The 25,303-nt window shown below is 40.9% G+C and overlaps 1 protein-coding gene across 1 annotated transcript in view; it reads left to right on the top strand.

Annotated features, from left to right (window-relative positions):
* The window catches only part of GPAT3 (glycerol-3-phosphate acyltransferase 3), a 60,558-nt gene extending 43,483 nt beyond the window's left edge, over positions 1-17,075 (top strand). Inside the window, exons 8-12 of the mRNA XM_075203273.1 lie at positions 5,906-5,961; positions 6,531-6,616; positions 9,076-9,204; positions 13,473-13,552; positions 15,045-17,075. Coding sequence (XP_075059374.1) covers positions 5,906-5,961; positions 6,531-6,616; positions 9,076-9,204; positions 13,473-13,552; positions 15,045-15,144 — 451 coding nt within the window. The 3' untranslated portion in view covers positions 15,145-17,075. The remainder of the gene's footprint in view (positions 1-5,905; positions 5,962-6,530; positions 6,617-9,075; positions 9,205-13,472; positions 13,553-15,044) is intronic.
* Positions 17,076-25,303: the final 8,228 nt, after the last annotated feature.

Below are 25,303 nucleotides of genomic sequence, written 5' to 3'. Positions count from 1 at the left end.
ACATGCGAACAAGGTAGGGGAAACAACAAATACAGAATTTTTGGAAGCAACATCATTTTCAAGGCAGCTACTTTACCCATGATTTTGTGAGCATATCAAAATTATTTCAGCAAAGGTTGGTAGTTACTTTCAATTACCGATGTAGGGTTCGGGGAGATATGTATACACAGATATGTCACAGAAAGGGGGCACCATTGGAATTTGTATAACACTTTTAGGGATTTAAAGCAGTCTTGTGTGAAGGCCACCCCTAACGCCTACGATTTGGATGTGTTAAGCTTATAGTGCGAGAACTCTGAATATTCCTGTAGAATCCGGGATAATGCCGGTAAAGAGGATTCAGGTTTCGTGACAAATAAGAGTACATCATCCGCAAAGAGGCAGATCTTATGGTGTGTGGTACCTATGATAGTCCCTCTAACATCCTCTGCCATTCTAATCTCGGTGGCTAGAGGTTCCATAGCTAATGCGCAAATCAGTGGGGAGAGGGAATAGCCCTGTCTGGTGCCATTCGTAATCGGGAAAGCAGAGGAGAAGAATCCATTGCTGAGGACTTTAGCAGAAGGTGTAGTGTTCAGAGTGGCGATGGCTTGAAGAAAAGGTCCACCGAACCCAAATTTGATAGAATCCATTGGTAATACATGTCTACGGTTCTACCCAAAGGGTTTTTCAGCATCCATCAATAGTAATAACAGGGGTATGGAATTGGCTGAATGAGTCTCAATGATGTTTAAAACACTCCTTGTTGTTTCTTGTGCCTGTCTACCTGCCACAAGACTCACTTGGTGTAAATGAATTAGTTGTGGTAGAATGGTGTTTAACCGGTTCTCAATCAGTCTGGCAAAATTTTTTAGATCACAGTTAAAAAGGGCTATCTGACAGTAGTTGTGACAATGGGATGGAACTTTACCTGGTTTTGGGATGGTAATTATTTGCGCCTTAAGCATTTCTGCAGGGAGGAATGTATAGGGAGGTGGCTGAGTTAAATAGATTAATAAGGACCGGGGTCAGCTCGGGCTGGAAAGAGGTATAAAAGTTTTGTGTGATGCCATAGGGGTCCAGGGCTTAGCCCCGTTTCGTGGCCTTTATGATGTCTTTAACCTCATTCTCCGTCCAGTACGAACTCGAGGCCAGTGTCTCCTCTGGGCATAAGGAGGGAGTGAAATGGAGGCCAAAAATTTATTAATGGACTCAGAAGATGGTTGGGTCAGAGTTGCATCTGTCTTTAGATTGTAAAGGTCCTCATAGTATGAAGCGAATCTATGCGCTATGCTAAGGGGGTTAGAAATATGAATACCTTGTACATTACGTATAGCCTTAATCCTGCTAATGGCATTGTTTCCTCTGAGCTTGCAGGCCAACAGTTTAGTGGCTCTGTTACCGACGTTATAAAATCGCTAATTTAGTCTGGTTATGGCATTGTTTATCTGTAAAAGGAAAACCTTGTTAAATTTCCTGCGTAGGGCAGTCAGTTCGGGTTTAATCTTGGGGTCCTGAGGTGTACTTTTATGCTGGGCTTCGAATGTTGCTAGTCAAAGCTCGTAAGAGGCCTGAACTTCTGTTTTCCGTTTTTCTGATTGTAGCTGCGACTTGAATAGCAGCTCCTCTCATAACTGCCTTAAGGGCGCACCAATGGGTATAAACCGTAGTATCCTCAGGTTTATTGGTCTCTAGATAAAACTCTGACTCCATCATTACTCGAGCCCCTCCCGAATCAGCCAGAATGTAGTCCGCCAATCTCCAGGGTTTAGCTGGGTGATCCCCAGCAAGGAGTTCCAACTGCCACATCAAAGGGGCATGATCTGACCAGGTGATGGGTAAGATCTCAAATCTTTTGATATGTTGTAGAGACAACTTATCAGATAATACAAAATCAATTCTTGAGTATGAATTGTGTACATGGGAGAAGTATGTATAAACCTTCTCACCTGGGTGGTATGCTCTCCACACATCATACATCATATTCTGCTAACAGTTGAGAAAAGGCAGAGGAAATCGTAGCAGAGGAGGTTGTCGACTGTTTGGAGGGACTGGAGGTGCTGTCTAGCTTAGGATCTGGAGCTACATTGTAATCCCCCATACATAATAGTGTTCCACGTTTTACTTTGTGGATGGTTTGACATAGCATCCTAAGGCAAGGGAGTTGGCGAGAGTCCGGGTCGTATAAAGAGACTAATGTAAAAAACTGACATCCTATTTTCCCCACTAGTATCAGATATCTACCATTTTTATCAATGATTTGTTTCTTCAATTTAAAGGGGCAGGTGGCTCTAATCAAAATGGCTACTCCATTTCTCTTAATAGCTGAATAGCAATTTGGGTATTTAATGTTATGAAAATGTGGTGAGGAATGTAATGCGGAGAAGGGTCTACCGTATTGCTACAATATCTGCTTTTTGGGCCGTAAAACTTTTGAGGGCGATCCTCCGTTTATTATGGGATTTCAAGCCCATTGCATTTATAGAGAGAAAGTTAACCACTAACCTAGTATTTTAAGTTCAGTAGGCTAGCGGACTCAATGGGCTGACCGGGATGGTCATCTACTCCAAACAGTCTCCAACAGGGGAGGAAGGCTCCTTAGGAAAGGGGGAGAAAGAAAAGCAAAACGCTGAAATAGTACCCATAAGGGAACGAACACTTATGCCACTAAGTGCAGGAAAGAAAGTGGCAGAAAAGTAGTATGTATGTGAGGGCATGTGCACGGGCCATGGGCACACCAACCTAGAAACTTCTATACATAACATATAATCAAAGCCATTACGTATACCGATTTAACATGTCTTGACTACGCGACAGATCTTCAACTCATCATGGAGTCACTAAATGCCTCAATTTCGAAAATAATTGCCATTACCAATAGCATAACAGTTTAAGAAACTTAAGCTATAACATCATTAGTCATAACAGGGTATAAATGCATAACAGGTAAGTTAGTGAACATGGTACCTCTGAGGAAAAGGAGGAGAAAGAGTATGGGTGCTGGGTTATGGAATATACCCTCTAGAACACCTAAGGATGTAGGTTGCTTGAAAGGATACGGAGTTAGGGTTTGAACTGACAAGGAACAAAGTGTGAAAAGTCAGCACCAAGGGTTGAAGCAAACTGTGAAAGTCTCAAGTTTTTATTGAAGACCGTTCATTGGGGATACGACTAACCCTAGCAGTGGGAGTTGGGTCTGATAGTTGAATATCCCATTCTTTCAACAATGCTAGGCGTTTGTCAGGTGATGGTATTACTACCAAAGTACTATTTCTGTTAACGAGGAGTTTCGTCAGAAAACCCCAGTGGTATTGTATACCAGCCGATCTCGAGGCTGTTGTTGTTGTGAAACAACCTGCGTCTAGCCAGCATAGTGGCGGATATACCTGGAAACAATTGGAGATATACTAGCTCCGCACGGGTAATTAAAAATGGCAGGGAGGCACCTAGGATCTGTTCTTTTAGTCCTGGAGAAGTGCACTCGCAGTAATGTCCCTTGGGTTCAGAGTCCGGGGCATTCTTAGATTTAGGCAGGCGATGTATCCAATCTATGAGGAGGTCGGTGCTTGAGTCTGATGGTAGTAGTTTGCGAAATTGGTCAGTGGCATATATTTATACAGGTCGGCATTGGCAACAGAGTCAGGTATGCCACAAATTTTAATGTATCGCCTTGATCTGTCCTCGAGGTCCACCAGTTTGTCCTTATTCCCAGTTACTTCTTCCTGCAGGGTGTCCTAAGCAGAGATCAGGTCATTGTGAGAAGACACTAATTTCTCCATTTTATGCTCAACGATCTGTTCTAACATTGATTTCTTTGATCGATTCTCTGAGTTCAGAGGTAATGTCTGCTTTAAGAGCAGTCAATAGAGATTGAATGGAGCTCAATGTGACAGGGCCATCAATTTCCAAGGCCTGTGTTTCATCTGGTACATTTTGTGGCTCTAGTTGCAGCCTAGGTGGGGAGACTTGGGAGACTTGATGTGTTTGCCGCTCCACGGCCTGGCTGTAGCAGCTTTAGACAAAGATGTGACGGGGCCAAAGAACTTCACTGGGGGAGCGGATTTGCTAGGTTTGACCTTTTTAGTCAGCATCATGTCTGGGTACTTTCAGTGTAAACAAACTGTAAATCACAAGGCCTCTGTTGGCGAGTATTATAAAGAATGTTATGGCATGAACAGCAACTATTTAGAGCATGGCCCGAAAGGAGAAGTTGCCAGGTAGACATCCTCAGGTCAACCTGGGTGAGGCATCGTGCAGCTACCTGGAGCTCCAGAAATGGCTGACTGCGGTGGTTAGCAGTGCTACGCCACGCTGAAGGTCGGACAGGGTAATTTAAGGATCAATAGTCAAGTCCAGGTTCCGGTGTCCGCAAATGATTGTTGCTCTAGGATGAGAGTGGTCTCACTATGTCCCTAGCCACTAGACGGCCAGTTCCAGAGGCTTGCTCTGTCAAACAGGCCCAGTGCTGGAGCGCAGGTTCTATTCATCTGTGGGACCCGCCTTTTATTTCACCTGAGTCCTGGGGTGCAGCAGATCCCCCTCTGTGTGCTATTCGGGTGTATTTATCTCTTATGTGGATCTTCCAGAGAAGAGGCAGGTCTGCGTGGGCAACGAGCTGTATCACTGCAGCTCTGAAGAAGTGCGCGCCAATCCAGCCGACTTACTGCCGCTCAGTTTAGTCCTGAAGCCAAAATCCATCTCGGTTCTGGGCAGGTGCCTGTTCTCATATGAGGGAGCACTCCTCCGTGCTGGTGATCGTGAGGGAATCACGAACTTTAGGCCGGGGATCCGGCATCCATACCCACAGACCGGGAGTGCACATCCACAAACGGGAAGGTTAAAGCCTTGGCAGAGATGTGCAGCAGGTGAAGAGGCACCTGGAGTGGACCAGGAGACCACAGAACCCAGTGAGGATGCTCAGGGAGGCAGGGTGGGTTATCGTTTGCACTCCAGTCGTGCAAGCGGCGATTCTCAGTGCAGGGAGCCTCAGAAGCAGTCCAGAATCTGGCACCGATGGCTCTAGCGGTGCATGGAGGGAGCACTTAGGCTACCTTCTGGGTGGTTGTGGGTGAATAATGGGCCCCAAAAGATGTAATATAGGGGGTCCCGGATTGCAGCGTTTCAAGGTCAGACGTCTGTTCAAGATGGTGGTCAGGCCATGCCCCTGGTGTTTTTCTTTTTTAAACCTTTCAGTATAATGGGCAGGGGTATGAGAGGACTGAGAGCACTAGGTTTGCCATATAGTCCTGCTGCATACACCTCTCTCCTAGTGCTGGGTAACATTATGCTCCCTCACCTCCCATTGTCCCATATTTTTCCCTTCCCATTCTAATCCCCATATTTCTCCCACCCTACTTCCGATTGTCACATGCGACACCGTCCCTCTTATTGTCACAAGTGACTCCAACTCGCCCTTCCCCCTTTTGATAGTAAATAAGCCATTTGCCATTTAAATTAATTACTGTACTATTCTGTGAAGTAATCTTTCCTTCCAGTTCATTGTTCTAATACTTATTTTCTACTAAGGAATACTTTCCATCTGTACATTATTAAACTCCATAATATATTTGTAATATTCTATCATATGATATTATCATATATCTTATGCCCCCCTCCTTTCTCTGCTTCAAGTTATACATGCTTAGATTCTTTAATTTTTCCTGGTATATTTTGTGATTTAGACTATGCCCCTTTTAGTTGTCCTCCTTTATTTATTGCCTTCTGAAGATATGGTCTCGCACAGTTTCAGGTTGGATCATAATAATTACCTACGCTCCCGGAGTGACAGTATTGCTCTTTGCAAATTACCTTCAATGTGTTTGCTCAAATAAAATGTCTATTAACCTTTATAGATTTCTAAAAGATACTGCAGGAAAAAGTAGATTGTTTATTTATAGCATATGTCACCATTTTTTGTTTAAAACAGACTGACAGAACATGTGCTGGATAAAGAAAAATTGCCCATTTTAATTTTCCCAGAAGGTAAGCGAGTTTGATGTTTTGGGTATAATGGTTCTTTTGTAAGGTAATGTTGCAACTGCTGACTGGCAAGGATTGCTTGGCATTGTAGCTTTATACATAAAACACAGAGAATGGCAGCACACTCGGGAGTTCAGCTTCACAAAATATTGTTCCTTTTATTTAGAATGCAGAATGTGCAAGAATTATATATAACAATTCAGTATCACATTCCATGTCATATATACAATATACACAGAATAATGTTCTTTATATAAATGTAAATTGGAAGAATATTTCTGAAGCTGATTTCAGAGTGTACATTCTCTATGTATGTCTAAAGTTTGATGGATTTACTGCTGTTCCATATGAGAAGCCCCACAGACGGAATTGACACCACTGTGCTCCTTTAGTGTTTAGCGGTTAACTAAATAGTATTGAACTGTGTAATTTTAGTACAAAAAAATAGTCTTTAATCTACACATATATGCATATACACGCAGTGGCCACATTATTAAGTACACACTTCTAGTCTCAAAGGACATAGAACATTTATACCTGTTTTTATGTATAATTTTTCTTTACCCATATAGGTACTTGTATCAATAACACATCTGTTATGATGTTCAAAAAAGGAAGTTTTGAAATAGGTGGAACCATATATCCTGTTGCAATAAAGGTATGTAAATACGGACTCCTAGCACAACAGTGCTATCTTTTTATCCATTTTCTTCTGCACAACCCTTAACAGTTGTCAAATGAATAGGATCAGAAGTAGCTGATACTCTTAAAGTTTTCAGAGTTTAATATACTCTTTGCATAAAATAGCTTGTGTGGCTAGGGCCGCATGAGACTGAAACCTGCAGTGAGCTATTGGTCTACTTTACTATTAAACTATCAAATGTATTAAGCTTTTAAATGGAATGGGTTAATTAAAAAAAATGCAGGTTATTTGCCAACAGCATTTTTTTAAATCTGGGCAACATATGTTTAACTTATCTGGTTTTCCCAGGTTTAAAGTGAGGCAATTAGCCAGAACACATTTAAAATCATGCGGGTGAGTGACAGGAGTACTCGCTATTCAAGGTACATGCTGAAATGACAACCAATAGGGACAAGAGGAGGGTCTTACCAGAGTCTTTATAAATCCCCAGCTTCTGCAGTTCTTCCTCTTGTTCCTGCATCCGGATGATACCCCCGCCCCGGCAAGCTTCCCGTAGGCAGTTTTTTCCCCTTTTTATATCCTTTGGACAGCTATCCCTCTCTTAGGGTAGGAGAGCAGTGTAGTCAGTAGGTTAGCATATGTTGCTGGGTTCATCTAGTCACAGGTCACTACCCCCTTCAGTGTCAGAAGCTAGTTGGTCCGCTTGTGAGGAGGGCCCCTCAGCCGATATGTATACGTGAACCCCGGCAGTTTTTAGAGGTGGTGTAGTCAAGTTGCTTGGACAGATTTTGGCACCGGCCAATAGATAAGGTATGATCCTGGGTTGATGGTACAATGGTCTGACCTTTCCACCTTTTATTGGATTTGCATAGTCTGACTGCCCTGCTCACGTCCGCCATCCAGTCCTTAGTTTATTTCAATAAATTAATATTATTCTTCCAAACTTCAATTTGGTGTTCGTATCTTTATTTGGTTTAAGTAAGATCATTATATTTTAGTTGTAATGGTTGTGTATGACAGGAAACTTCCACGCTATGCATTTTATAGAAATAACAATCGAGGAAGAAAAAAGCAAAGAAAAAGTAACAAACCATACAATGTTGCTTGTAATAAGTGTGAAAGAAATAATGGAAGTAGGTAGATGGCTGGCATTGCTACTGTAAATCCAAGGATAGCAATTTTGATACATATAGGACAGCACTGTGGCTTAGTGGTTAGCACTTCTGCCTCACAGTATTGGGGTCATGAGTTTGATTCCCAACCATGGCCTTATATGTGGGGAGTTTGTATGTTCTCCCTGTGTTTGCATGAGTTTTCTCCGGGTGTTCTGGTGTCCTCCCACATCTCCAAAACCATACTAGTAGGTTAATTGGCTACTATGAAAATAGACCCTAGCGTGTGTGTGTGTGTGTATGTTAGGGAATTTGGACTGTAAGCTCCAATGGGGCAGTGACTGATGTGAGTGAGTTCTCTGTACAGCGCTGCGGAAATAGTGGCGCTATATAAATGATGATGATTATAATCTACAGTGGGGTGCACTTCAAGGGAATCGTACCACCTCCCCCCTTCCATAATGAAATAAATTTATATAAAACGATGATCCTTGTGTCTTCTAGGTTTACATTTTAAAGACCGACAGAACTGGATAAGCACAATGGGTGTTTCTTATGTACGATTAATAAAATACATTGAATTTCAGTTTTGTATGGATTTTCTTTTTTGCTTAAAATGTGCACCACTGAGCAGCTTGATAACATATTGGCACTATTGTAGTAATGTAGTAAATACAGATTTTTAATGTCTTCTTGTGTGGTAATTCAATGTAGTGGACAATGGGCCTGATTCATTAAGATTCTTAACTTTAGAAACTTCTTATTTCAGTCTCCTGGACAAAAAACCATGTTACAATGCAAGGGGTGCAAATTTGTATTCTGTTTTGCACATAAGTTAAATACTAACTGTTTTTTTATGTAGCACACAAATATCAACTTTAAATTTCAGTCAGTATTTAACTTATGTGCAAAACAGAATACTAATTTGCACCCCTTGCATTGTAACATGGTTTTGAACAGGAGACTGAAATAAGAAGTTTCTGAAGTTAAGATCCTTAATGAATCAGGCCCAATGTTATTAAGTAAACATGAATAGCACTAAATATATTTGGAAAGAAGAAGTTGACTGCTTAGATATAGCTTGCCATCTTTATATTGTACAGTATGTAACAAAGCTGTTTAGGATTCCTATATTGTGAACTTGCAGTTTTGCAGAATTTAGTTATTTGACTTACACAGTTTTGAGTTAAATGCAGTATATAAGATGGGAAAAAAAAATGACTGACATGTTAGTAAAACCTATATGTTGTGATACCTTTTTGAAACAGTCATTCTAGTGACATAACGAATATTACATGTACATGCATACAGGCTTTTTTCAAAGAGCATTGTTTGGTAACTTTTATATTTGCCATTTTGCAGTATGACCCTCAGTTTGGTGATGCATTTTGGAACAGCAGTAAATACAGTATGGTGAGCTACCTGTTGAGAATGATGACAAGCTGGGCCATAAAGTGCAATGTTTGGTACCTACCTCCTATGACTAGACAGGTATTGTATACTTACTACACTCGAAGTTTGCATACAATGTATTTATTATGAGATGAATTACCATCTTGGCTTACATTTTAAGAATTTTTTTTGTAAACAATCAATTCCTCCACCTTTTTTAAACGGGCAATTAAATCAAATTATAAATTGATACTGGGGGGCCCCATGCCATGTCTGTTACTCCTCTTCCCATTCTTCCCTTCTCTTCCTTTCCCCTTTAAAATATAAAAACGTCACACTCCTGAATCTCTTATGCTGCTATAGATTTATCTGTACTTTACCTTAACCAACTGCCTGAATGTATAACCTGTGCAATAACAAACATTAAAGGGACAGCGCAGGCAGTCTAATAACTTAATCCCACATGCTGTGTATAGGTAGAGACTCTTGGGGGTAAATGTATCAAGTTCAGATTTCTGCAAGTTGCCGGAAACCCACAAATTTGCAGTGGAAATTCAAAGCATACCAGATATATGTATCATACAAGATCATCAAAGTATGATTCCTGTATCGTTTCACTCAAACTGCATATGTTTTCTTCAGGTTTGTGTACTCAAAAGGATAAGAAAAGAGAAACCAGACTAGTGCAGTATAGTCAGACCATCAAACAGGTTTATAGTGCACCCAACCACCTATATATATGTGCATACCAAAGCAACATAGATAATTAGCTTATCTGTGTAGGTTCTTGTGTTTCCAACACTACTTCATCCGCAGGGCTCTAGCTTTAAAAGGTACATCAGTAATTAAGATCCACAGGCCTCAAGAATGGCTACACTGAATCCTCGGATGTATGTGTCAGAGAATACCAAAGATATTGTAGTACTTTCAACAAAATGGTAATGGTATAACTTTTCCCTTAGCAGACTTATATATGGGTGTATCAAAGAAATAGTATGTATATATGCTTATCTGTCTTATGATCCTTGCGACTACTGCAATGGCTTCAATTGATAACCTAGATGCTGCGACCAATTTTCTCCTTCGTCCACCAGGAACAAAAAGTAGTAGTACCATATAGTGTAGTAAATTCACATAACCATTTTATTGCACAGTAAACATATAAATTGTACACTTACAAAGAATGAAAAAATCAGTAGCTTATCTGAAATCCAGTAGTATGTCCTAAATAGTCCAGTATACGCAATACTTCACAACCTCCACACTAAGTCTGCTGAGGAATGCTCCATACAACCATCCAGGGTATATGTAAAACAATGTATCAGATAAAAATAAAGAATAATCACTGGAATAGTTAGTTCATAGTATGTTGGATTTTCTCAATGCGTTTCGTCACCTAGAGACTTAATCAGGAGGAAAGATAGGTGTAAGCATGTGGCACGGGGTACATAGGCTAAATTCAATATGTTATCATTTTGAGGAGTGCCACAACATTTCTTGTATGTATAAACTGCGGTGGCCATATTACAAATGGGTATACCCAATCAAAGTGTAGTCAAATTGTTGGTGGCCATCTTGTAAATGTATATATTTATTTTATTCGGCACTGGTTAATTCCGATTTGCCAGAGATCTTAATACTACCCTATTTTGAGAAATGCAAATATACAAACAGATTTAGCGTAATAGCCATATACTAAACTATTGACACGGTTGAACTTTACTGCCTGTATGTGTTCCAAGCGACAGAGAAATCTGTATCAAAAAATCTCTCACATCTAATACTCAAATCTATCATAATTATTGTCACATAGCATCTCCCACTTCTTACTCAAATCATTCTCGCCATTCATGTTTTTTTATTTTTTGTTAAGTGTTTGGCTCAGGTGTTGTCTGATGATAAAAACACCTAATTATATTTATTGAATCATAAGTCCCTTTCTAAATCATGGGAAACATTTTGTACAAATATTTTAAACACCAGTGGTTATTATATCGTAAACCTCTACAATCTATAATAGGGATTTTAATTCCAGGTCCATGTTCATGCCTCTGGGTGCCAACGTTTTAAGTTTATATATCCACTTAATTTCCTCTTTATTAATTCTCTTGAAGAAATTTTTACTGACCAATGATGTGGCTATAAACATCAATCCTGTAGGATCACTATTATGGTTTTTCAAAATGTGTTGTGAAACACTATGGAGTGTGTAGCCCTTCCTAATGTTTCTTACACGCTCGCCGATTTCGCACTTTCAGTTTGCGGATAGTGCGTCCTACATATTGAGTATGAAGTGGACACTCAAGTAAATAGACAACAGTTGAGTCACATGCCATTCATTCCTGAGCGGATATGAAAGTATAAATGGGTTTGTTGGTACGGTAACCTAATGGTTTAAATTTTAAACATGTGCCACTGTAGCAAAACCCTTGTTTAAAGGTTACTTTGGACATCCATGTGTTTGAACCCTGTCTCACAGGTAAGTGGTTTTGAGTAATTTTAGAGCTGAGATTTGGTGCTTTGCTATTGATTTGGACCTGTCACTTAAGATGTCTTGGAGAATAGCATACTTCTACAGTACATGCTAATCTCGATTCCAAATTTTGGTTAATTGTTGGGCCGAGTTTGAAAAGCCTGTAATTTTTCTGGATCTAAGTAATTCTTTCTGATTTTATATCCTTGTGCCTTCAAATGCCCAATTCACTATTTCTTGGCCCTATATTTTCTCTGTAAATTGCTTTCACATATGTTTGCTTTGTTCTGTATCTACCTCCACATCAGTACAGTTCCTACAAATTCTTTTGAACTGTCCAGCAAGCATATTATTTAGCCAATTCAGGTGGTGGCCACAATTGTGGTTTTGATGACCTTGTCTTTAATCTAAATTTCTGGCTGTTGCATTTTCTCTTCCTGACTTGTAAGATGTTAATTACTCCAGCTCTCGTCACTCTAACTCTTTGTACATTTTGTCATATATATGTATTTAACATTGTTTTGCAAATATAGCCATCATTGTCCCAAAAGGAATGTGAGTAGTGTGAACCATGATTTTATAATTACACCAAAGAATGCAGCTTCGAAATAAATATCTAAGGTAGTCAGATACTCGCTTTTATGATTACTATGGCTGTATGCTTTCACAATGTAATTGTAAAAAAATTATGATTTGTTATAGTTTACATGTTTGTATAGAAACTTTATTTTGGATTGACATTGATACAGTAGTAGTGGACTTAAAGAATGTACACGTTTTGTTTTTTTAGAACTGTATTCTATATGAAAGAATAACCAAAGTAGGAAATGTCACAAGGCTCCTAAGCGTTGGCTTATCTTGAGCCATCTTTGTTTAGGTGAATTGCATAGTAAGGCTGGGTACACAATAAAAAAACTTTTGATCAATTTGTTATCCCTAACGATTTTACAAATGACTGCAGTTCCAATCAGTCTGCTGATACATGCGTACACACTATACACGATTTACCTTCAGATCTGTGCTCTTCATCTGATCCTGTAGTCGTTTAGAGAATGACAGCACAGCATTCATGCATTCCTGTTACACTGATTAACCGCCTTCTTATAGCTATCCACATGTCATTAATGTCCTTTCGTTTGCTTCAGTGACTCTAAAACAAAATATTCAGTCTCAGAATGAACGGACAAATTATTCCATCTACAGCATTCTCTACATTTTCATGCCAGCATCGTCTGAAAAGATCATGATTCGTGTGCAGCATGGTGGCTTAGTGGTTAGCACTTCTGCCTCACAGCACTGGGGTCATGAGTTCGATTCCCGACCATGACCTTATCTGTGTGGAGTTTTTATGTTCTCCCTGTGTTTACGTGGGTTTCCTCCGGATGCTCCGGTTTCCTCCCACACTCCAAAAACATACTAGTAGGTAAATTGGCTGCTATCAAATTGACCCTAGTCTGTGTGTGTATGTTAGGGAATTTAGATTGTAAGCTCCAATCTGGAAGGGACAGATGTGAGTGAGTTCTCTGTAAAGTGCTGTGGAATTAGTGGCGCTATATAAATAGATGATGATTCTGTGAACTCTATGTGAGTGCGTACACACTACACTGCAGAATTGGAAGGAGGTAGGAACGAGATTATTAGTTTTACCAACCAAACCATTTTATTTCAGATGAAGTAAACCTTAGTTATTTTTGTATCATGTCACAGCTACAAACCAGTTAATTTCAGTGGAAAAGATCTGATAATGATCTGTCAAATTGATGCAGATATAAGTCAAGCGAGGTAAATGCTTTAATACAGATTGCTCCACCTGCAATGCAAAAAAGAATAAATTTCACTTTGACAATTTTTTAACCTTTCGCCCAGTAAAATTGTTTGTTTTACATTTTCTCAGGAAGGTGAAAATGCTGTTGATTTTGCCAACAGAGTTAAATCTGCCATTGCCAAACAAGGAGGACTGATTGAACTTCCCTGGTAAGATTGCAACTCTTGAAATATTTTTTATTTTAAGCACATTGAGATTTTTCTCCCCTTAATTTAATGTTTTTACATAGAAATAATAGACCAAGTTTTATATTATTAGAAAAGTATTGACAAATAAGGGCTCAACCACACAAGTGTTTTGTTTTTAGCCCTTTTTAGGTATTTTTCAAACCAAATGCTTCCCCCCCAGATTTCAAAGGGGATTAAAAGAAAAAAGTGTCTACGTGTTTACATGTATTTCTCTTTTCAAAATGTTGTTTCCTAATGTGAAATTAGTGTCAATCACTTTTTAATCCTCCTAAGTGCTGGTAAAAAACTAAACAAACAAAACGCCTTAATCTTTTAAAAGGTTTTTTTGCTATTTAATGTTGTTTATTATAAAAAAAATAATTAATTGGAGTCAATTGCACTGTGAGCCTTTACTGCAGAAGGAATCTGTCCTTTGAATACACACTTCAATCCATCCTAAATGCTGCTGCAAGACTGATCTTCTCACTGTGCCACATCTGCTGCACCACTCTGCAAATCCCTACACTGGCTCCCTGTGTCTTCCAGAATCCAATTCAAATTACTCACCCTTACCTACAAAGTCCTCAACAACACCACCCCTTCATACACCTCATATCAAAATACTCTCCCTCCCACCCTCTTAGATCTACCTCTGACATATGCCTCGTCTCGTCTCTTGTAACCACCTCTCACTCGACCTACAAGACTTCTCCTGTGCTGCTCCCCACTTATGGAATTTCCTACCACACCCAATCAGGCTTTCACACTAATACACCCTCACAGTTGTCCTAATATTCATTCTAAGCCACACTTGCTGCTTTTGTTTCAGCTGTGCCCTCTTCCACTAATAATGTAAGCTGTCTAATGAGCAGGGTCCTCTATCCTTTGTTTTTATGTCTGCATTTATTTTGTCTGCCTTGTATGTTCTTGTTTTATGTATGTCCTGTTTACCATACTCTAAGGCGCTGCGGAGCACTGTGGCGCTTTACAAATCTATGATGATAATAATTTCAGTACTCTTCAGTAGAGCTAAATTGGTCCATCAAGTACTCTCTTAGAGCTGAATTTAGGCACTCTATCTATATGGGCAAGTACCAAATAACATTCCTCCTACTCCTCAAGTTCACAGCTCCCTCTTTATGAAGTGGCTGAGGAATAGGGTTAGTCAGGTAAGGGAATCCTTATGGTGGGATAGCAGATGGATGTCTGGAGATTGACTCTACCTTTTAATGTGTGCCCTGTCAGTCTGTTTCCCCATAGAGAATCATTAACTTGATCTGAGCATTTGTCTCAAAAAAGAGAGCAGCTAAGTGACAAATTTAGACACTTGTGTGCCTTAACCTGTCACAGATTATGAACCATGCACTCTCTCTCATGTCCATGGAGTTTATGGGTGTGGGAGCATTTATAAGTCTACCAAGCTAACCAATCTTCTTTTTCATGGCTGAATCTGAACCATTTTTGTGTACTCTAGGGATGGTGGCCTGAAAAGAGACAAAGTGAAAGATTCGTTCAAGGAGGAGCAGCAGAAGAACTACAGCAAAATAATCTCAGGACAAAATAATGGACTTTAGAGAAACAGACTGATAATATTGTACCTGGAGAAGTGCTGTAGATTCCAAGAATAATGCTGGTTTATTTTTATACTCTTCAATGTCCCTTTTCCAGGTTTTTCCATTATCCCTTTAGATATTTTGTAATACGACTTAAGGGGTTATGGTCTTGTTGTATTGTCTTACTGAAGTGTTCTGTTGACATGTAGACCACTGCCTAGTGTTTAAACTAAAGAGGGACTTAGAGAGAGAGAGGGAAAAGTATTTGATAAAAATGGATTTCATTTAACCTTTTTAAGGACTTTTTGTTAAGAACGTCCGATCATAAATGGCGATTGCTTTATTAGATACCAGGCCAAACAAGGCTAATTTGTGTGCACTATATAATCGCCACTTATGGAAACCCAATGTTTGTGAGGTAAAATTGGATGGTAATGAACAATTTAATAATAATAATTTCTGTGTGACTTTTTGTAATTATTGTTGTGCAACAATATTTTCAACCCTGATTAAAGTGTATAGTTATGTACTTTTCGTTAGATTCTTGTATAGTTTGGTATCCATTAATTTAGAGTCTGACACCATGGGCCTGACTCATAAAGGCGAGTAAAGCATAAAAAAGGAGTAGCTTTGCACCTGGGCAAAACCTTGGAGGGAGAAGTAAATTTAAAATGTGGGGACAGATTTAAAGTTTGGGTAGGGCAAGCCCTAGATCAACTTAACATTTCAGTGTAAAAATAAAGCTATCAAGTATTTGTGTGCTACATGAAAAAACAGCCAGTATGTTCCTTATGTACAAAATAATAAACTAATTTACACTCCTTGCATTGTAACATGGTTTGTCCAGGAGAAAACCTACTACTCTTTTTTGCCTTGCTCTAATTAATGACTCAGGTCCCATAAGTTTAAATCAAAGGTGTACTTAAGGGGTTTGTTCACATTACACTTTGTCAGTTATCAGTGCTAGGTTAAGAACCCTGTGGAAAAAATGACTGGGGGTATATCATGAAATGGGTGTTTGGTTAGTTGTTCAATCACATGCTGCAGATAGCACCTATTAAAAAAGTTTTTTTTGGTTTTTTTGAGATCAACCAGCAATACAGCCAGAAAATGTATTGTTTTCTTTGACTTATGTGCTAAAAAATAAAATTTTGACAAAAAAAGCAATATGTGCTCAAAACTTTCTAATCATTTTCCCAGATAAATTGCGGGCAGTAGTCCCAGCTAGTAATTAGTGGAGTTAAGATGATCACCATCTTTGCATCTGAGTTCAGATTTTGCTGTTGGAACGATGAGGGTGACTAAGTTGAATTCAGAATTGCAATCCCCAAACAAATTTTACAAGAAACACATTTGGTATATGAAAGATTCTGTAGCCTTATGCCTTCCAAATTGTATCTCTACATCCTATATAAATAAACATAGAGGCGCACCATCATAATCATCACCATTTATTATATAGCGCCACTAATTCCGCAGCGCTGTATAGAGAACTCGCTCACATCAGTCCCTGCCCCGTTGGGGCTTAGTCTAAATTCCCTAACACACACACACACACACACACACACACACACACACACACACACACACACACACACACACACACACACACACACACACACACACACACGGGTCAATTTGTTAGCAGCCAATTAACCTACCAGTATGTTTTGTTTTGTTTCTTTGGAGTGTGGGAGAAAACCGGAGGAAACAGGAAAACACAGGGAGAACATACAAACTCCATGGTCGGGAATTGAATTCATGACTCCAGTGCTGTAAGGCAGAAGTGCTAACCACTTATCCACCGTGCTGCCCCAAATATAATATTTACAATTGGCATACATGCCTAAATTATGGTATTATGAGAGGATGTTAAAATGTTGTATAATACTGTAATAGACAAATCTCATGCATTTCCGTTATCAAGGACCTCCAATAAATTTATCTGCAACACTTTGGGCCTCTCATTATAAGTTGTTATATAAATGACCTCTTGTAGATGTCCTATTGTGTTTATTTTTATTCTTATGATATACATTTGTATTTTTTTGCAAAGAAGGAATTAATGTATAGAATAGAAACCTCCTTGATAATCTTACACCCATATTGGTTTTGTTGGTTATGAAATGTCCTTTTAACTTGTTTAAACATTGCATGTTTCCTTGTTTTCCTAGTAGCTAAAGGCTACCAGTAATGGCTGCAACAAGACGGGCATATTTATTTAGATGACCACATCAAATATCCAAATAGGCTATACTTATTTTGGGTGAAAAATAAGACCATAAAGGGATGAGCTTTGATTGCATATTCTGTGGACCAAGTCAAGGAATATAAAGAAAAAATAACCACACCTTGACTGAATCCAGGATACAATACATATAATTTAATTTGCTATACTATACATTAATTGTGGTTAAAGCACAGAGGAAATTGCAGAAAGCATACATACTTTAGGTGGGAAATTAACAAGGAGATCTATTGAAGCCACCATGTTTCTCATTATATCTTGCCAAGCAAAACAACACAAGGAATAGTACTTCAATTCCCCCATGTCCTGTCACCTAAATCTAGTGATTTTTATGGAGGAATTGTATTGAGTGCCCAGTGATGACTGGAGGAAGGGGTATTGTTTCTTTAAGTGTTAAAAGTGTAAAAATGGTAGATAGGTCTGCATTAAGAACTTGTAACAGAACAAAGATGTTCTATGTAAAATACCTTACAGAATATCTCCTGGATTTGACAGTTTTGGTGCTGTTACAGAACTGTTGTACTGCCATTTCTAGCACTGCACAAACACTTCCACTAGCTCCATCTTGCAGGAGAGTGTGATTTGTAGGCTTTTCCAATGTCCAGTTGTGCATTTGCTATATGTAGTATTTGTAGAGTATGTATGTAGATAGAATATGGATATTTAAATGAAAGGAAGAGTTGGAAACCCACCTGTCAAAATCTTGCTCTTGCCCCTGCAAGGACCATAATATTGCTTAATCAATTTCACACTCCAGGAAATATGACCTGATATTCTTCCTGTTATCCCATTGAGATTTATTAGAAGTTGGCTACCTTTATTAGATATTAGGAGATCATTAGCGCCTCTTGAAGGAACAAACAAATATCACCAATACTGAGCAAGATATTAAGGGCAATAAGATACCTAATTAGAATCCTGTAATTTAGAGAAGTTGGCCCTACTTACTTAATTGCTATAATGGTGTGATTTATTTAAAACTGTATACGATGGTTATAGCCAATGGTTATACATTTCTGCATTTTCAAACAATGTCACTTGTCACCATTTTTTTCAATGTAGTGTTACACCTTTTCTGAGAAACAACTTCACTCTTATTTCAGGTTAGGCTAGAAGGGTGGGAAATAGGGAGTTGTAAGTAAATGTCCTATACTTATTTTTGTGTCTAATCTGGGAAGTACTTTTGAAGACTGTAGAAATATTATTGAACTTTAATTAGATTTCTGTGTTTCAGGTAAATATTGAGTTGTGTGAAGGGAAGGGTTTGGCAGTTCTACTGCATACCTGCAGACATCTCCTTTAAAATGAGAATTATAACCCATTTGGAAGAGATTAAGAGATTTCATCTTGATTCTGGTTCTTCCCATTGACTTCCCTTCCTTAAGAACAAGGATTTCCTACTGGGTGCAGCTTTGAACAAAAAAAAATAAAAAATGAAGAAACAATCTATTGAATGGGAGTGAATACGATAGTGGGCCTAAGTTCTAAAATAATTTGTACCCCAGTTCAAATTAATGAAAAATATCTGAACTTACCATAGCATATCATGTCCTCCGTCAACCTATAGGCAGGTTCTAAATTACATCTTGTTGCAGGTGAGAGAGTTAAATGTGGTGATTGGAATCGGGGGCACCAAGATGAATTTCGGGCCCCGGTACAGCAACTTCTTGGGGTCCTTCCAAAGCTACCAAAGAGAGTGTGACCATACCAGGTAGTTGCTCCCCCACTCTGTGTCCTGGATTGGGATCGCACTTTAGACTCTACAAGGTAATTTTAAAAATGTCTAGGTTTTACAATTCTATGCACTGATAAATGCTGCTGTATAAAAATGATAGTGACTGCTGAAATAGTAAGTCAATATCTTATCACTGCAGATTGAAGGTCATTCATTGGTAAGTTGAACAACAATTATCTGTAAGCACCGTCACAAATCTTGTTTAGTAAGGTCTCGCCTATTGCTAGTGGGACAAAGGCCACTGTATATAAGCAGTACAGCCAGCTATGTATAGATAAACAACATCTCACTGAGCCTTATCATTCCTCCAACCCCCATCATGGCTGCCAAGAGGAATTCAGGGCTCCGGTACAGCAACTTCATGGGGCCCCCTTATAGTTGTGCATGGTAAAAAAAATTGCGGCGGCGCAAAAGTGGGAGTGCTTGCACAATTGGGGGTATTACGGTGTTCATTTAAGGAGGCGACCCCCACCCAAATCTACCCGGTCCAGGCGCGATCTCGACACCCTTAAACCTGCTACCCTATCCTCTTCTCTCGAAACTCTCCTCTCTCCCCTTTCCACCCTGTCCTGCCCTAATCAGGTGGCCTCCCTCTATAACCAAACCCTCTCCTCCGCCCTTGATGCGGTTGCCCCTGCCCAGCCCATCCACCTTCGCTGCTCCAATCCCCAACCCTGGCACTCCAAACTTACCCGTTTCCTCCAAAAATGCTCTCGTACTGCCGAACGCCACTGGAGAAAATCTCGCTCCCTGGCTGATTTCCTCCACTTCAAGTTTATCCTCTCCTCCTACAGCTCTGCCCTCTCGCTCGCTAAGCAATCCTTCTTTAAATCCCTCATCTCCTCCCAGTCCTCCAACCCCCGCCACCTCTTCGCTACCTTTAACACTCTCCTGTCTCCCCCACCTCCCCCCTCCCTTCCTCCTTATCTGCCACTGACTTCACCTCCTTTTTCTCCTCTAAAATCGCGGCCATCAGACTTGAAATCTCCTCCACCCACTCTTCCGCCACCCCCCTCTCGCCCTTCCTCCCCCCTCTCCCCCCAGCCACCAACTCCTCTCCTTCCGCCCCACCTCGGGTGAGGAAGTCCACTCTCTCATTTCTTCTCCCCCCCCCCTTCTACCTGCCCCCAGGACCCCATCCCTTCTCACCTTCTTTGCTCCCTTTCCACCTCCACCTGCTCCCACCTTTGCTCACCTCTTTAATCTGTCCCTCTCCACCGGCATCTTCCCCTCCGCCTTTAAACATGCTCTCGTCTCACCCATTCTCAAGAAACCCAATCTTGACCCCACTTCACTCTCTAATTCCCGCCCCATTTCCCTTCTCCCATTTGCCTCCAAAATACTCGAGAGACTTGTCTGCAACCGTCTCTCCACCTACCTCTCTGAACACTCCCTCCTTGACCCTCTCCAATCAGGCTTCCGCCCCCTCCATTCCACTGAAACTGCCCTGGCTCAAGTTACGACCGATCTCCTCTCGGCTAAAGCCATGGGCCACTACTCCCTCCTGATTCTCCTCGAGCTCTCAGCGGCCTTTGACACCGTTGACCACCACCTCCTGCTTCACACCCTTCAGTCCATTGGCCTCTCCGATACCGTCCTCTCCTGGTTCATCTCTTACCTTGCCGACCGTTCCTTCTCTGATTCTCTCTCCCTTTCTTCCTCCCTTCCAGTCGGGGTCCCTCAGGGCTCTGTCCTTGGACCCTTACTATTCTCACTATACACCTCTTCTCTGGGTGCACTCATCAGCTCCTTCGGCCTCAAGTACCACCTTTATGCTGATGACACTCAACTCTACCTTTCCTCTCCTGATCTCTCTCCCTCCCTTCTTTCCAGGGTATCCGCATGCCTCTCTGCCATCTCCTCCTGGATGTCCTCTAGATTTCTTAAACTCAATCTTGCTAAAACTGAACGCATTGTCTTTCCTCCCTCTCGTACCTCCTTCCCCTCTGACCTCTCCATCACTGTTGACAACTCATCTATCTCCCCTGTTCCCCAACTCCGCTGCCTAGGTTTCATCCTCGACTCCTCTCTCTCCTTTGCCCCTCACATTCACTCTCGCCAAATCCTGCCGTTTCCAGCTTCGCAACATTGCCCGCATTCGGCCCTTCCTCTCCCAGGATGCCACCAAATCTCTCATCCACTCTCTGATTATCTCCCGCTTGGACTACTGCAACCTTCTCCTTATCGGCCTCCCCCTCTCTCATCTCGCTCCCCTTAGATCTGTACTTAACGCCGCTGCTAGGCTTATTTTCCTCTCTCGCCGTTCCACCTCTGTATCCCCACTCTACCAAGCCCTTCACTGGCTTCCCTTCCCCTACAGAATCCTTTTCAAGCTCCTCACTCTGACTTACAAGGCCCTTGAAAAAATGTTGTGTGTATGTTCCTTACAAGGCCCTCGCCAACTCCACTGCTCCCTACATCTCTAACCTTATCTCTATTCACACTCCCTCCCGCTCACTGCGATCGTCCAACAATCGTCGCCTCTCTTCCCCTCTGATTACCTCCTCTCACGCACGTATCCAAGACTTCTCCCGCGCCGCTCCCCTCCATTGGAACAAGCTCCCCCGCTCCATCAGAACTTCCCCTAATCTGTCCTCTTTCAAACGAACATTAAAAACCCACCTTTTCCTTAAAGCCTTCCAGTCTCATGCCTAAACTCCCAACGGTCGGCTACCTCTCTTTCTCATCCCTGCTTCCCTTCTCCCCCTTCCTTCCGTCTCATCCATCTGTCTGTCTGTCTGTCTTCCCCTCCCTTTAGATTGTTTGCTCCTTTGAGCAGGGCTCTCCTACCTTCTGTTTCCATCACTTTTAACTGCGCTCTCCAGCTACTCAGCTCACCTCCTCTCAGTCCCTCTGCCCTCTGTCTCCTCTCGCTTCTCTCCGCTCCCCTCAGTGACTCTCAACCTGTCACCCGTGCCCACCCTCTTGGGCCATAGTTACCTGCCTGTACTCACTTTTCCCCTCCCTCCCTCTCTTTCATGCTGTGCCTGAGCCCCCAGAGTTATAGTGCTTACTGTTACTTGTACTGTGCTGTTTCACCTTGTACTGTGCCATTGTTTGTCCTTGTACGGCGCTACGGATACTTTGTGGCGCCCTTTAAATAAAAATTAATAATAATAAATAATAATAATGATGAAGAAAAACATTGTATTGCCGCTACACTCGGTGCCTCCTTAAATGAACACCGTAATACCACCAATGACAGTGTCGCGCTGTACACTTAAGTCATTTTGCCCGGATGGCCTGTTGATGCGTCATGTTTCTGTCAAGTCTGTTTTGCAAGCTGTCGGGACAAACCACTATCGGTAAGCCCTCCATCGCTGTTCTCACGTAGGGCTAATTTGTGTTGGGATTTAGGTAGTCCGGGATGTGACTACCACCGATTTTTAATGTCTTAATACAGAGTTGCACCAATGCAGTTGATTTAATATACAATTATTTTATATGTATTTAGTCGATTTATTTATTTGAAATACATTGAAAACAGACTAACCAACTGTGGCCGTTTCTGATGGATCAATTAGTGAATTATTGGGCAAAGACTCCTTTTGTTCAGTCTTCCTGAATTGCTGTGCATGGATCATATTTGTGAACATAAATTCCTCTGCAATTAACGATCACCAAAGAAATGCGTCGGTACCAATCCATATATAACAGATTATGACACAATGGACCTCCTATGGCACCCTGTTGTGTTGCTGTGGACTGGCTGGGCTTGCCTTCCAACTGTACCCTTTGTTTATCCCAATTGCGCCCATCTAAAGGCAGTAGGAGAGAGTCTACTGCCACCACTAGACTCCTTCAGCGACACCTAGAACCGCTTCCTTCTGGGTAACGCTTACTGTTAGGGTACCCTCTGGCTGGTATAACTGACCTTTTGCCTTCAGATCAAGGTTACTGTGGATGGTTTTCCCCTGGCCTATCACCCTGATCAAAACTGCAGGTAGCGTATGTAGTCCTAACAAGGACAGTTCACAGTCACTAGTTGAAGGTACTAGTAACATCCAGAAAGGTACAGATGGTATGAACATTACATGCTCAAACAGCCCACTTTTTATACAGTTCTGACATAACTCCTGGCAGGGGCTAACGCCGCCCCTTGATCCTCCCCAGCCCCAACACGTCTGAGTTTTTAGTATTGGGATACAATATGTTTTCCCAAACATGGATTTACATGCATTGCAAAGGTAACAATATTTACACTACTCTGTTATATGCTAAAACTTGCTGGTTGCATTATCTGTAGATGGTTCCCTCGGCCTACCAAACTGGTCAGAGCTGCAGGGTAGCGGGCAGAGTGTTGGTACTAGATGCTGGGTTCCAATCTCAGAACAGCTGGATAATGAATTAGATTGGTCTAATCTGTGAAACACAGGAATTACAGCAGGTTAGTAGCCGTCAAGGAGGATCCTTAAGCAGTGATGTTTTATTAGCTCAAGAAGTCCTTATAAGGACAGTTACACACTAGTTTGAGTTATAGTGATCTCTAGAAGTTACAGATGGAATAATACCATACATGGTCAAACAGGGCTCTTTTTTTTTTTTTTTTTTTTCATTTTTCATTTTTTATTTTTCATTTTGTTCAATCTTTCAGCCAACTAAATGTGTAGTTTGTTTTTACTGGTAGAATAAAAACATATACCGTATATACTCGAGTATAAGTCGACCCGAATATAAGCCGAGGCACCTAAATTTACCACAAAAAACTGGGAAAACTTATTGACTCGAGTATAAGCCTAGGGTGGGAAATGCAGCAGCTACTGGTAAATTTCAAAAAATAAAAATAGATACCAATAAAATTACATTAATTGAGGCATCAGTAGGTTAAATGTTTTTGAATATTTATTTCAAAGAAAAACAGTAAACAGAAGAGACACATGTACTAATGTTATTATAGTAAAATGATGGAGTTGTGTTTTTCTAATTGCATCTACGAGATATAACGACAACATACCGGTAATCCATTTTATATACAGTTAATGGGGGAAAATACCAACAAGACATATCACATTCCCTTGTTGAATCCTAGAGGGAGATAGGCAATGAAGGGTTAACACACAACACAAGACATTTCATTGTGTCTTATTTGCGATAATACAACCACCAATCGATGATGGTGACTGTATTCAACATACCAGGACCACAATGCACGGCTGTAACGAGGGTGGTGCCTGCCTCCATAGCTTCAGCCCTTAAGTTCCGCTTAAGGGCTGAAGAGAAAGAGAAAGAAAATATTAACTTATAAGAGTTTGGTGAGAAAAAATCAACTTGGTGCTTGTAGTAAGTTCCGCAGTGGAACGCATGTGCGTTCCAAATGCCGAACTTCCTGTCAGTGGAACGCACATGCGTTCCACTGCGGAACTTATGGCAGTAAGCACCAAACTCTTGTAAGTTGATTTTCTCACACCAAACTCTTGTAAGTTAATATTTTCTTTCTCTTTCTCTTCAGCCCTTAAGCGGAACTTAAGGGCTGAAGCTATGGAGGCAGGCACCACCCTCGTTACGGCCGTGCATTGTGGTCCTGGAGCATCACTCGAGTATAAGCCGAGGGGGGGCTTTTCCAGCACAAAAAATGTGCTGAAAAACTCGGCTTATACTCGAGTATATACGGTACATCGGATGGAACAAATATATAAGCATTATTAACTCAAAGCAACATAATCAATCAACTAATAAATGGCATTAGGTATACTGACATGCAAGACAGTAGAGAAAAAAGAAAGAGGGTATGGAAGGGGGTAGGAAAGGAGGAGAGTGAGAAGGAAAGGGGACTCCTCATACCTAGTACAGTGATGTCAGACAAAAGTGTTTGACTCCTGCCCATCCATTGGTGTATCTACCCACCCACAGGGGGCTATCCACAGTCCATAAGGGAGCGAAAAGAAAGAGACTCTCTAAATTCAAGTCAGCGGAGCCACATCGCCACGTATTCAGTAACTTTCTTTTGACCAGAAAGGGCAATGTCATCTATGAGCCTGTAAAAGTCAATCCATTGCACGCTAGGCATGGCAGGGGACCACCAATGGATGGGGATTACTCTTATGGCTGTATTATTCAAATGTCGAAGTAAGTATTTTTATATTGAGAAAGGTGAAACCTCAACAATATTCTTACATTGTGCTTACGGAGCTCTTCGGTTAAAGGTCTTAAGGTACTTCTATGCTGAAGAGTGTGCCAGGAAAGATCCTGGAAAACTT

This window comes from Mixophyes fleayi, chromosome 1 (assembly GCF_038048845.1).
Source record: "Mixophyes fleayi isolate aMixFle1 chromosome 1, aMixFle1.hap1, whole genome shotgun sequence".
NCBI lineage: Eukaryota > Metazoa > Chordata > Amphibia > Anura > Limnodynastidae > Mixophyes > Mixophyes fleayi.
The sequence above is the reverse complement of the archived record's forward strand: the minus strand, read 5'-3'. Positions and strand labels throughout refer to the sequence as shown.